At 40.9% G+C, this 14,977-nt stretch overlaps 1 protein-coding gene across 4 annotated transcripts in view; it reads left to right on the top strand.

The window, feature by feature from the left end:
• The window catches only part of BBS9 (Bardet-Biedl syndrome 9), a 521,564-nt gene that overhangs the window by 232,000 nt on the left and 274,587 nt on the right, over positions 1-14,977 (top strand). For all 4 annotated transcript variants that reach the window (XM_069730272.1, XM_069730271.1, XM_069730270.1 and 1 more), the window contains 2 exons: positions 6,147-6,249; positions 6,615-6,719. In XM_069730272.1, coding sequence (XP_069586373.1) covers positions 6,147-6,249; positions 6,615-6,719 — 208 coding nt within the window. The remainder of the gene's footprint in view (positions 1-6,146; positions 6,250-6,614; positions 6,720-14,977) is intronic.

The raw sequence follows: 14,977 nt of genomic DNA, 5'->3' as shown, positions 1-14,977 counted from the left end.
TGTAACTTGTTTGTACCAACTCTGATGGATAATTCTCAGAAATGGAACATTGGGATCAGGGACGATATGTGTTTTATGCAAGGATATGTGGAAAATAGTAGCAGCAAGGGCTGTTTTTGTTGGAAAGTCATGATTAAATATTTGTCTACAATATCTTTGTCCACTAGGAAAATACACAATACCTTTTAGATATTTTATAATGGAGGAATATGCCACTGAAAGGTTTTTTTTATAGACTTGTTCACTACAATATCCAATAAACTTTCTGAAAAGGGCCGATTTCCATATGTAATAAAGCCGACATTGTTATCTAACTGTATACAGTATGTGTGTAGTGCTGGTGTGCATGTAGTAAAGAACCACCACCTCAGATTTTCCAAAAAGGAATTCATTTAAAAGAATGTTGCCAGTCCCAAATTCAAAGGTGAACGCCACGCTTTTACAACTTGTTAACGATAGATCACCTTGGTGGAATATATGTCTGACATCCACCAAGTGCCAGAAAAAAAAGACTCCATAGAGCACAATAGCGCCTGACAACACTTTAGTTGCTGAAATTCTTTGCCGCAGCTATATGAGCAAATTGGCATTGATCTGAGCAGTGCTTTGCTCACTGTTTTCTCTCAGTTATTATCCCGATAACTGCTGAGTTAAAAGGGCTTTCCCACGAACAAAGTTTGTGTTTAATTAATAGATCTTGGAAAAATAGTAATAATAATTTCCACAATTTGATGTGTTTAAATTAAATGTCCCTGTGCTGAGATAATCTTATAAATGTGCCCCTGCTGTGTATTGTGTAATGGCCGTGTCTGACTGTACAGGGACATGGTCTGATCATATCACATCTCCTGGGCAGGGGAGGCAGCAAAAGAGTATACAGACATTACACCATGCGATGTCAACTAACTTTTTCTTTGAGGCAAAACTTTTTTAACCTTCGTCCGGCTGACTAGGTACAATTGTAAATATTCCGTTTTTTAAAATTGCAATAACTTTTTTTTCGAAAAGCCGTAGAGGGCTGAAATTTTGTGACATCTCTGCAGTTTTGGTCCAGAATATATTGGCCAAATATCACAGTGGAGGTATATATGAAGGTACAATTGTACCTCTGCAGCCTGTTAACGTAAAATTATGCAGCCTGACGAAGGGTAAATCAAGCAGGGAAAAGCTTTACCTCACAAAAAGTATCAGCGGTAATCCCCTTCTATATTGTCTGTATACTCTTTTTTTTTTTGCTCCCACTCCCTCCCCCCCCCCCCCCCGCCCAGGAGATGTGGTATGATGAGACTATGTCCCTGTATGGTCAGACACCGCCATTACACTGTACACAGCAGGGGGACATTTATAAGATTATCACAGCACAGGAACATTTCATTTAAACACATCCAGTTGCGAAGATTATTATTATTCCAAGATGTATTGATTAAAATCAACTTTAAAATAAACTTTGTTTGTGGGAAAACCCCTTTAAAGCGAACCTGTCAGCAGGATTTTGCTAAGTAAACTACAGACATCATTATGTCGCCGCTGTTATACTGATTAAAATGATACCTGGGGTGAAGAAATCCGTCTTGTGGTTCTTGTGCAATCAGTGTTAGAGGTTTTCAGTTAATGAGATGCTCGTGCTTCAAGGGCAGGACTGTAGGCAGAGTCTTATCTTCCTGCTCTAGGCCAGAGAAAACAAGGAAAGACCTGCCCACAGTCCACCCCGAAACACAAAAATGTTACTCATCTTAGAGACAGACTGTACTTTAAGTCAATTTGGGACATGACAAGAAACTGCATAACTAATCATATGACAAGTAGCTTAGCAGAAAGAGTAAGGGAGTATGGCTTAAAATGCCCCACATTGTTAACATTTTTGAGCAAAAATTGATCCAAAATATGTCAACCATAAGGTGAGGTGGCATAAAATGATGCAAAAAGGTCTAAAAATTCACTAAATGCATTAAATAGTCTGGGTTACTGTGGTAATTTTACTGCATCTAGTTGAGCGTTCTATTACCTACTTGAGTTACAGTCTGGGCCAGCGGCATCGATTCCCCCTGGCCTGAACTGTGCACTCTTGATACTGCTATATGAGGCACCTTTGCCTTTGTAACATTGAAAATGTAGCTCCAGCAATCCTTGCCAGCTTTAGTGCATCTCAGTAGAAAAAACTTGTTAAATGGAACCTATCACCCCCTCCCCCCCAGGCGTTTGAAACTAAAAGAGCCACCTTGTGCAGCAGTAGTGCTGAATTCTGACAAGGTGGCTCTTTTAATTATTGGTCCTGTAAATGCCGAAATAATGCGTTTTGTAATTTCTCCAAAATACCTGCCTTCAGTCCTGGAGGCAGGTCTTTCCCCCCCTGCTGCACACGCCACACAGCCGTCACTCAACTGTCTTCTCGGCGCCGGGCGCCGCCTCCTCAGTTCTGTTTTCAAATCATCCGGCGCCTGCGCTCTTTTGTCCTGCCTGGGGCAGGCGCAGTGAGCGCTGCCCGTCGGACCTCATATGCAGTCTCGCAGACTGCGCCTGTGCGGCCGCCCTGCTTCTGAATCCCAGCCCCGCAATGTGAATAAATCATAAGACACTGCGGGCCTGGAACTGACAAGCAGGGCGGCCGCACAGGCACAGTCTATGAGACTGCATATGAGGTCAGATTGGCAGCGCTCACTGCGCCTGCTCCAGCCAGTACTAAACAGCGCAGGCGCCAGATGATTTGAAAACAGCGCTGAGGAGGCGGCGCCCGGCACCGAGAAAACAGTTGAGTGACGGCAAGTATTTTGGAGAAATTACTAAACGCATTATTTCAGCATTTACAGCACCAATAACTAAAAGAGCCACCTTGTCAGAATGCAGCATTACTGCTGCACAAGGTGGCTCTTTTAGTTTCTAACGCCTGGGGGGGGTGACAGGTTCCCTTTAACACTGTGCTTGTTTGGCCCCTGAAGGACAGCGGTAATGGCCAGTCTCCTGGACACAAGCTGGAAGCAAAAAAAAAAGTGTTAATATCGTAAAGACAATAGAAAATTTTAATTGACAGCAAATTGCAAGAGTTCTTGATTTTTCAAGCGCTATCTACGGTGGGGAAAAAAAGTATTTGATACACTGCCGATATCACAGGTTTTCCCACCTGCAAAAAAATGGAGAGGTCTGTAATTTTTCTCGTACGTACACTTCAACTGTGAGAGACAGAATCTAAAAATAAAAAGCAGGAAATCACATCATATGATTTTAATTAGCCTATATATATATATATTTATATATATATATATATATATATATATATATATATATATATACACAGTACAGACCAAACGTTTGGACACACCTTCTCATTTAAAGATTTTTCTGTATTTTCATGAGTGTCAAAAATGGAAATTCACACTGAAGGCATCAAAACTATGAATTAACACATGTGGAATTATATACTTAACAAAAAAGTGTGAAACAACTGAAAATATTCTAGGTTCTTCAAAGTAGCCACCTTTTGCTTTGATGACTGCTTTGCACACTCTTGGCATTGATGAGCTTCAAGAGGTATTCACCGGAAATGGTCTTCCAACAATCTTGAAGGAGTTCCCAGAGATGCTTAGCACTTGTTGGCCCTTTTGCCTTCACTCTGCGGTCCAGCTCACCCCAAACCATCTCAATTGGGTTCAGGTCTGGTGACTTTGGAGGCCAGGTCATCTGGCGTTTCACCCTATCACTCTCCTTCTTGGTCAAATAGCCCTTACACAGCCTGGAGGTGTGTTTGGGGTCATTTTCCTGTTAATAAATAAATGATGGTCGAACTAAACGCAAACCAGATGGAGTAGCAGGCCGCTTCAAGATGCTGTGGTAGCCATGCTGGTTCTGTATGCCTTCAATTTTGAATAAATCCCCAACAGTGTCACCAGCAAAGCATCCCACACCATGACACCTCCTCCTACATGCTTCACGGTGGGAACCAGGCATGTAGAGTCTATCCGTTCACCTTTTCTGGGTCGCACAAAGACACGGTGGTTGGATCCAAAGATCTCAAATTTGGACTCATCAGACCAAAGCACAGATTTCTACTGGTCTAATGTCCATTCCTTGTGTTCTTTAGCCCAAACAAGTCTCTTCTGCTTGTTGCCTGTCCTTAGTAGTGGTTTCCTAGCAGCTATTTTATCATGAAGGCCTGCTGCACAAAGTCTCCTCTTAACAGTTGTTGTAGAAATGTGTCTGCTGCTGGAACTCTGTGCGGCATTGACCTGGTCTCTAATCTGAGCTGCTGTTAACCTGCGATTTCTGAGGCTGGTAAATCGGATAAACTTATCTTCAGAAGCAGAGGTGACTCTTGGTCTTCATTTCCTGGGGCAGTCCTCATGTGAGCCAGTTTCTTTGTAGCGCTTGATGGTTTTTGCAACTGCACTTCCGGACACTTTCAAAGTTTTCCCAATTTTTCGGACTGACTGACTTTCATATCTTAAAGTAATGATGGCCACTCATTTTTCTTTACTTAGCTGCTTTTTTCTTGCTATAATACAAATTCTAGCAGTCTATTCAGTAGGACTAATAGCTGTGTATCCATCAGACTCCTGCTGAACACAACTGATGGTCCCAACCCCATTAATAAGGCAAGAAATCCCACTTATTAAACCTGACAGGGCACACCTGTGAAGTGAAAACCATTTCCGGTGGGCACCCTTGGAGATGTGTGCTCAGATAACTTTGACCACGGTTTCAGACTTTAATTAGCTTATTACGGTTATGGCTTCTTCACCATCATCATTAGGAAAGGCCAGGTGATGCAAATTTCCCAGCTTTATAAAAGCCCAGCCTCCTCTGATCTTGTGCCAAAACACAGCAGCCTAGCCTCTGAAAATAAAAATGGTGGAGGCCCATGAAGCAGGAGAAGGCTATAAGAACTATACGGAGATAGCAAAGTGTTTTCAAGTTTACCTTTCTTCAGTTCAAAATGTAATTAAGAAATTGCAGTTATCAGGAACAGTGGAGGTAAAAATAAGGTCTGGAAGACAAAGCTACATTTCAGTGAGAGTTGCTCGTTGGATTGCTAGAGAGGCAAATCAGAACCCCTGTTTTACTGCAAAATAACTTCACAAAGATTTAGCTGATTCTGTAGTTGTGGTACATTTTTTTTTACTGTTCAGACACCTGCACAAATATGGCCTTCATGTAAGTCATCATAAGAAATTCTCTCCTGCATCCTCACCATAAAATTCAGTCAGAAGTATGCAAAACAACATCTAATGTATGGAGAAAAAAGGGCACAGAATTTCAGGAAAAGAGCATCTCACCAACCATTAAAAATGGTATTGGATCAATCATGCTTTGGGGTTGTGTTGTAGCCAGTGGCATGGGGAACATTTCACAGGTAGAAGGAAGAATGGATTAAGTGAAATGTCAACAAATTCTTGATGCAAATATAACACCATTGGTAAAAAAAGCTGAAGTTGAAAAGAGGATGGCTTTCAGAAATGGATTATTATGCTAAAGACGCGTCAAAATCCACAATGGACTACCTCACATGGCTCAAGCTGAAGGTTTTACAATGACCCTTACAGTCCCCTGATCTGAAGATCATTGAAAATCTGTGGCCAGAGCTCAAAATAGCAGTGCATACAAGACGATCCAGGAATCTCACAGAACTGGAAGAATTTTTCAAGGAAGAATGGATGAAAATCCTTCAAACAAGAATTGAAAGAATCTTGGCTGGGTACAAAAAACGTTTACAAGCTGTGATACTTGCAAAAGGGGGTGGTTCTACCAGGTACTAACCATGTAGGTCACCCAAAGTTTTGCATCAGCCCATTTTTCTTTTCGTATTTTTTAAAATGTTCACACTAGCAGTGATTTTGACCAGGGGTGTCCAGACATTTACATGCCACTGTATGTAGATGTGGCTAACCCTGTAATATATCTGCCCCATAATTATCTTTTTCTGCATGGTAGGGGGTCATGTTACACTGAATATTACATATTCATGTGTCACATATTACAATATAATGGAATCTCCTCTCAAATGTTAACTTCTTGCATGTCCTTATTTATTGTTCAGTGAAGAGCCATGAATAACTAGTGTGTGTTCTAACAAAAAAAATTGTGTTAAACCTAACTGCTTATTGTATTTTATCCCAAACTTTATCATTTATTTTCTGTGATTGTTATCTTCTTAGTTCTTAATACGGACCAGACTACATGTGCAGAAGACAGTGCTGTCCATCAGTGTCCCACCATTTCTAGCCCTTACTCAGGATCAATTCATTTTTCATTCTATCGGTAAGTGGTAAAACTAAATACAATTCTTGCTTAGCATGTCATAGTCTTTTTGTTTAAATCTTTTTTTTTTTTGCCAAATTTCCATTTAAGAATTGATTGTTACATGTTTCCTCGATATCTCTGACTTTGTGACTGATATTGGTGCATGTTTGATCCTAAAGCTAAAGCTATATATTGAAGAATGTTTATTGTGAGTCCAGATAATGTAAAAATGATTTTGAGATGAGTAAGTTAAGTGGTTACAGTGATATTAGTAATGTTTTATTGCTGAAGATCATGTAAAAAATTCTTCCACTATTAAGATTTTTAGTCTTATGTTTATCTATCTGCCTCTTACAGTTTATTTTCCTTGTTTTTTTTTTCAGATCCAGGAATGCCTAAATCCATAAGCACTTCAGTGTACCTGAAAGAAAACGGTTCCCCGGCGGACCTTGAAGGCAGCGCGGTTGTCTCATACAGCACTCCTACAGGTGACTATCCTCACAGTGGAACAATAGGGACTAGCTTTTGAATATTATTGATGACAGTCTGCCATGAAGTTTATGCTGTCCTATCTGACACTGGCATGGAATCAGGGTATCTGTTGCTACTCAAATAGGGCAGCAGAAACTTGACAGATCTCCCGCTGTATAGTAAAGATGACACTAGTATTAATTTGTTAATTTTAAAGGGAGACAATAGTCAAAATGATCTTTTGACATAACAATCTCGTAGTTACATGTATGAAGTGCGTAAAGAGACAGAACCGTCACTGATTATCAGAATGAATTCTGGAAATTCGTTCTGAAATTTTTGGCCTTTATTTTTTCAGATTTCTCCAAGAAAGCTAAGTACGACTTGTTTCCTCAACAGATTAGTATTATCTCTTTACAGCTATTAATTTTTGCCATCGCAAGTCCAGCACGGTACCAATCTTATCACATGAGAAATGCTGGTCTCTTGGGACAATTAAGGAAGTAGCTGGGTTTTTGCACCAGTAACAATGATAGATTACATGGTGGGCACCCTTCGCGGCTTTTCACCACTTTGTGGACATAGAGGACCTCCACCACACAGTTTTTTGCCCAGGCCAGTTCTTCCCGTCTGGATGTTAAAATCACAGCCCTTTCAAAAATTTGCTCCTTGGCCCAGTATTTACAGTAAATGGATAGTATGTACTCTGCGCACATCAAAATCCTCAACTATTCACTAATTACTGTTTGTTTGTCCTATTCAACAGATATGGATAGGTGACCTTGCAAGCCTTTACTCTATCTTAAGAAGTCAAAAGGCTCTGCTTGCCTTGCTGCTCTCCTGTTAAGTTTAACTGCACTAAGCATCTGTGGTGGAGTCAGTTCCCAGATTTTTTTTTTTTTTTAATATTTGCTGCTCCAGTGACAGTGGGTTTCTGCTGGACTTTGCACTTCAGTGTTCCTCAAAAGACTTTGTACTACTGTGGTCCTCGGCTGAACTTTCTACTTCTGCTGTCCTCAGCTGGACTTTGTACTTCTGTGGTTCTGGGCTGGATTTTATACTTCTTTGGTTCTCAGCTGGACTTTTCAGTTCTGCTTTCCTCAGCTGGACTTCGTACTTCTGAGGTTCTCAGTTGGACTTTAGTACTTCTGTGGCTCACAACTGGATTTTGTACCTCTGTGGTTCTCAGTTGGAATTTGTACTTCTGTTGTTCTCAGCTGGACTTTGTATTTCTGTAGTTCTCGGCTTTATTTTATACTTCTGCTGTCCTCAGCTGGACTTTCTAGTTCTGCTGTTTTCAGCTGGTCTTTGTACTTCTGAGGTTCTCAGTTGGACTTAGTACTTCTGTGGCTCTCAACTGGATTTTGTACCTCTGTGGTTCTCAATTGGACTTAGTACTTCTGTGGTTGTCAGCTGGACTTTGTACTTCTGTGGTTTTCAGCTGAACTTTGTACTTCTGTGGTTCTCAGCTGGACCTTGTACTTCTGTGGTTCTCGGCTGGATTTTTTACTTCTGCAGTTCTCATCTGGACTTTCTAGTTCTGCTGTCCTCAGCTGGACTTTGTACTTCTGTGGCCCTCAGCTGAACTTTGTACTTTTGCGGTCCTAGGCTGGACTTTGTACTTCTGTGGTTCTCAGCTGGAGTTTGTACTTCTGTGGTTCTCGGCTGGATTTTGTACTTCTGCAGTCCTCAGCTGGACTTTGTACTTCTGTGGTTCTCAGTTGGATTTTGTTTTTCTGCTGTCCTCAACTGGACTTTGTTCTTCTGTGGTCCTCAAGTGGGTTTTGTACTTCTGTGGTCCTCAGGTGGACTTTGTACTTCTGTGGTTTTCAGCTGGAGTTTGTACTTCTGTGGTTCTCGGCTGGATTTTGTATTTCTGCAGTCCTCAGCTGGACTTTGTACTTCTGTGGTTCTCAGTTGGATTTTGTTTTTCTGCTGTCCTCAACTGGACTTTGTTCTTCTGTGGTCCTCAGGTGGGTTTTCTACTTCTGTGGTCCTCAGGTGGACTTTGTACTTCTGTGGTCCTCAGGTGGACTTTGTACTTCTGTGGTCCTCAGCTGGATTTTGTAGTTCCATCCTCAGCTGGACTTTGCTTTTCTCCTGTCCTCAGCTGGACATTGTACTTCAGCCATCCTCAGCTGAACTTTGCAGTTCTGCTGTACTCTGCTGGACTTTGTCTTTGTGATGTACACATGACTCTAATTTCTCATGAAACATACTTTATACCATCGTGCAACATGCTAGCAAAATTGTTGAAAGGGTGCAGTTGCAGTCCACATAACAACCACTGGATGGCCACACAGAAACATAAAAAAGGCATATAATGTTGTTCTTGGAAAGATGATAATCTTACACCACACATTTCAGGTATGTTGAACCAAGAGAAATGTAAGGAAGGACACATCAGTGTTGAATTCAACATGTGGTGTGGTAGATAATCACTAGTTGTAACATATTTTTATGCAGCAGGAATTTGTGATGTGTATAGGTGACATTTTTCTTTATTCCTACATGGCCTGTATCGGCATTAAATCCAACATTATTATTTTTTTTCAATATTATTATTTTTAATATTGAAAATCTTTTTAAGGTTAGCCTACTGGTCTTAGTTTAGTTTTTTAACAAACTTAGACCTCCTTTTTTTGTTTGTACACTTATGATGTACAAACATCATAAGGTTTGACATGAGAAATCGCTCCTGTCAAACCAATCTAATCAGTTTTTATGAAGAGGTAAGCTATAGGCTGGACCACGGTGAATCATTGGACGTGGTATATCTCGATTTTTCCAAAGCGTTTGATACCGTGCCGCACAAGAGGTTGGTACACAAAATGAGAATGCTTGGTCTGGGGGAAAATGTGTGTAAATGGGTTAGTAACTGGCTTAGTGATAGAAAGCAGAGGGTGGTTATAAATGGTATAGTCTCTAACTGGGTCGCTGTGACCAGTGGGGTACCGCAGGGGTCAGTATTGGGACCTGTTCTCTTCAACATATTCATTAATGATCTGGTAGAAGGTTTACACAGTAAAATATCGATATTTGCAGATGATACAAAACTATGTAAAGCAGTTAATACAAGAGAAGATAGTATTCTGCTACAGATGGATCTGGATAAGTTGGAAACTTGGGCTGAAAGGTGGCAGATGAGGTTTAACAATGATAAATGTAAGGTTATACACATGGGAAGAAGGAATCAATATCACCATTACACACTGAATGGGAAACCACTGGGTAAATCTGACAGGGAGAAGGACTTGGGGATCCTAGTTAATGATAAACTTACCTGGAGCAGCCAGTGCCAGGCAGCAGCTGCCAAGGCAAACAGGATCATGGGGTGCATTAAAAGAGGTCTGGATACACATGATGAGAGCATTATACTGCCTCTGTACAAATCCCTAGTTAGACCGCACATGGAGTACTGTGTCCAGTTTTGGGCACCGGTGCTCAGGAAGGATATAATGGAACTAGAGAGAGGGCAACAAAATTAATAAAGGGGATGGGAGAACTACAATACCCAGATAGATTAGCGAAATTAGGATTATTTAGTCTAGAAAAAAGACGACTGAGGGGCGATCTAATAACCATGTATAAGTATATAAGGGGACAATACAAATATCTCGCTGAGGATCTGTTTATACCAAGGAAGGTGACGGGCACAAGGGGGCATTCTTTGCGTCTGGAGGAGAGAAGGTTTTTCCACCAACATAGAAGAGGATTCTTTACTGTTAGGGCAGTGAGAATCTGGAATTGCTTGCCTGAGGAGGTGGTGATGGCGAACTCAGTCGAGGGGTTCAAGAGAGGCCTGGATGTCTTCCTGGAGCAGAACAATATTGTATCATACAATTATTAGGTTCTGTAGAAGGACGTAGATCTGGGGATTTATTATGATGGAATATAGGCTGAACTGGATGGACAAATGTCTTTTTTCGGCCTTACTAACTATGTTACTATGTTACTATGTTAACTTTCTGATGATTTTCTAATTTAGTGAGAATCACTTGTATATATTTGCTTCTGAAACCGAATATAGGGCAGAACTGTTGAATATGTCTGTAAATTGATATTGTGAATAAAATGTATTAGTAAGCCCACCTTAGCGATATGCCATCACTTGTTTCAGTGGGTAAGCCCCTTTAAAGCATATGACAATAATTATCTTGTTTGTTCAGTCAAACAAATGCACAACGCGTACAAAAGCTGTGTGAGTATGTATTTAAACAAAAAAATGAAGGCAGAACCTTATTTCCAACCAGTTTGTTTTAATTTTTGTGATGTGCTAAAATTCCGAAAAATTTATTATATATTAGTAGAATATCCTCAGTATGAAGAGTGTAAGGCTACAAAGCAGTGTATACTGGCACAATAAGAGATTTGTATTTCTGGATGACTTAATCCTTAACCTTAGTACCATTGAAGCATAGAAGATGCTCAAGCACTAGTGTCCAGAAGCATGTGTTCTGCAGTGTTTGGTTATGTACTTTGTGCTGATCTCTCAGCACAGGAGTTTCTTGCTGCGCATAAGCTGTTTATATTTATGGTGTAAAAGCATTGTGAGGTTAATAACTTGATCTTTCTTATCATTGAAATATATGTCTTCCATTAGACTAGAAATACAATGTGACTTGATTACACATGTCATACATATTATTTCCATGTCATATGACTATTGAGTCCAAAAGCCTTTGCATAGAGGGCTCGCTCACACTGGCGTATAAATTGGACAAGTGCAATTGGAAAAAACATTGTATTGCACGTTGACCAATCTTAGTAAATGAGTCAGAAAAAAAATCACAGCATGTTGCTATTGTCTGCGAGAATTGGAATGCACGTGCCAATGCAAGTCAATGGGTGAGAGAAAAAAATTGCACAGCACACAACATGCATGTGTTGTCTGATTTTTGCCCATACATCTCAAAGGAAACCCGACATTTTATCAGCCAAGTATAGTAAACCCACAGCTCGAACAGTCAGAATAGAATAAATTGAAATATGTTAATGAGAATATATAATTAGTGTAGTGCTTGTATAGTTTTCGGTTCTTGTAATATAGAAATAAAAAAATGTTAAAAATTGTGTGGGTTTTTACCTATTTTTAATAACCAGCCAAAGGAAAGCAGACAGTTGTGAGTTGGTCTAATTATGCTGGGGAGGGGTTAATATCCATGATGCTTCCCAGTCTATTAATATTAGCTCACAGCTGTATGTTTAGCCTTTACTGGTTATTAAAAAGTGTGGATCCTAAAAAAATGAAGTGGATCCCCCCCCCCCTATTTTTAATAACCAGGAAAGACTAAGCAGACAAATGCTGGTTGATGTTAAAGGGAACCTGTCACCCCCAAAATCGAAGAATCGAAGCTAAGCACACCAGCATCATTCTGTAATGCTGTAGATAAGCCCCCGATGTATCCTGAAAGATGAGAAAAAGAGGTTAGATTATACTCATCTGGGTGGGTGGTCCAATCCGATGGGTGTCGCGGTCCGGTCTGGGGTCTCTTCTTACGATGACGTCCTCTTCTTATATTCACCCTGCGGCTCCGACGCAGGTGTACTTTGTCTGCCCTGTCGAGGGCAGAGCAAAGTACTGCAGTGCGCAGATGCCAGGCCTCTCTGACCTTTCCCGGCGCCTGCGCACTGCAGTACTTTGCTCTGCCCTCAACAGGGCAGACAAACTACGCCTGCTCCGGAGCTTCAGCGTTGAAGACAAGAAGAGGACATCATCCTATGAAGATGGGAGGCCCCGGACCAGACCGTGACACCCATCGGATCGGACCGCAGCGGGACCACCCCTGGGTTAGAATAATCTAACCTCTTTTTCTCATCTTTCAGGATATATCTGGGGCTTATCTACAGCATTCCAGAATGCTGTACATAAGTCCCTGATGCTGGTGGGCTTAGCTCATCTTCAATTTTGGGGTGACAGGTTCCTTTTAATAGGCTGGGAAGGTCCATGGATATTGGTCCCTTCCCAGTCTAATAACACCAACCCTCAACTTCACCCCAGAAATGGCACATCCATTAGATGCGCCAATTCTGGCATTTAGCTAGGCTCTTCCCGATTGCCCTGGTGCATTGGCAATCGGGATATGATTTGGGGGCTGATCTCAGCTGTGTAATATCCGCTGACATCAAGCCCAGGGGTTAGTAATGGAGAGGAGTCTGTCAAGACACATCCATTACTAACCCTGTATTCAAAAGAAAGAAACACACAGACTGGAGCTGCAGTCACTGCCGGTTCTCACAGCCGCTCTGAATTGTGGTATTCTTAATGACGTCACCGCTTGCAGCGTGAGAACCTACTACACAGTGTGAGAACCGGCAGTAAGTTCTCATGCTGTGAGCGGTGAGTAAGGTTACCGCGGTTCAGCTGCTGTGAATTGTGATAACCTTATTGACGTCACCACTCGTTATAGCAGCCAGCTTCTCGTGGAGCACAGTGACAGATACTGAACAATCATAATAATTCAAATGACAGCGCCACAAGCAATGGTGACAAGCAAGTCTTACATTTTATTCTGCCTCCTGTGGCGACATTTTGCTTCGAAGACCTTTTTCAAGCTTGTTTTTCACCATTGTTTGAGGCGCTGTCATTTGACTTATTATGATGGAATGTATTCTGGGATGGACTCCCTGGTTATAACGTGCGCCTCTTTGCCTTAATAGACTTGGACATTTTTTCAGGGTGCGGTTCAACCCTTCATATTTAGATACTAAACAATGATCATCATTATCTGTGATAGCATATTCTATTGTCCCACCTGGAGAACTTGTAACAATCAATGTGATTTCAGATCACAGAAACTTCTGTTGTCTGAGCTGACAACCTCCTTTAGATCACATATTTCAAATAAATGATTGCTTGAACGCTCACATGTCCAGCGGAATGTACTAAATATTTATTTTTCCACCTTCAGTAAGCTGAAAACAGATCCTTTTCAAATGGTAGAAAAAAGGAGGCTGTTTATCGGATCTGTTTTCCATAGACTTCAATGTTAAAAAAAAAAATGGATCCAGTTGAAATAATTTTTTTTTCAGGCGGACAAAAAAGTTGTGTCTGCACAAATTTTTTGTCAACAATTTGCTGCTGGATCAGTTCAAAAGGATGATTATGGGACATGTGAACTTAGCCTAACCCGGTCATACCACTGATACAATCCGCACCTGACAGACCCCTCTATGATGGAGCCTCCAGTGCAGTGTGTTAACACATCTATGTACTCCCAACTTGCACAAAAAGAAAGCAAGAAGCAACATCTATTATAGCTGCATCAACATTAAAGTTACATTTTCTGACTTCTGGAATGCTGAAGGGCGAAAACAACCTTTGAGATCTAGAATGATTGCGACATTAGTGGTATAATAACCAGGGGCATTCTGCTTTGGCATATGCTAGCTCTTCAATGCATTGGATGGTAATTGAAGGGCATTATGTTACATTTATCACCACACTGGGGAGCATTACTTTAAGCTTTTGTATATTTACGAAGTAATGACCTTGAACACCAGAGTATAAATATTCAGCAGAATAAATTCACTCCGTATAATGGAGAGTCATAGTTAAAAAGTGTTCAGAGGGAAGTTCCACCTGGGTATTTGTCACAGTGAATAATCATTTACGATTTCTGAAAAACGTAATTTTTTTTTGTGGATAGCAATGGTGAATAAATCCCCTTTGACATCAACAAATGATCATCAAAGTCCTGATTATTGGCCATGTAAACAAGGCCGGTGCCGACAATCGAGTAATTGATCTTTTGTTGTCTGGTTACCTCTTTTACGCAGATACAAAGTTTATTGTCACGAACAGATCCGTTGTGTAGACAGGTATTAAGAATTGCTTGTCCCACAGATTTGGCACATTCATGATGAAAGCCACATGTAAAAAACTTTCGGTACCATCAGTTGGCTCAGTTTTCCTGCCCCTGTAAAAACTCCCTAAGAATTATACTGTATGTTTAAACGATTCATTGCCATTACCCATTAGACAAAGTGGAGTTTGTGGTTGCAGTAAGCATCTAGTTATTACAAGAAATTGATAACACGGGAGCGTGAGCAATAATTGTTGTTCTAATTCATTTTTATGAGTGTTTTTGAGCTCGGCCGTAGCACAGACTGTCTCCCCAATTTCCACCTCTTTACAATGGCATTGTATTCTACGGCGCTTCAGACAATACTAGGAGTCGGCTAGTGAAAATGTCTTTGAGAAATGATTGCTGGGCATGCTCCTCCACTATGCGGCCATGTTACCACGTACCTGTGTCTTCTTTCCTACTGCCAT

Source organism: Ranitomeya imitator, chromosome 6 (genome assembly GCF_032444005.1).
Source record: "Ranitomeya imitator isolate aRanImi1 chromosome 6, aRanImi1.pri, whole genome shotgun sequence".
In the NCBI taxonomy this organism is placed as follows: Eukaryota; Metazoa; Chordata; class Amphibia; order Anura; family Dendrobatidae; genus Ranitomeya; species Ranitomeya imitator.
The sequence above is the reverse complement of the archived record's forward strand: the minus strand, read 5'-3'. Positions and strand labels throughout refer to the sequence as shown.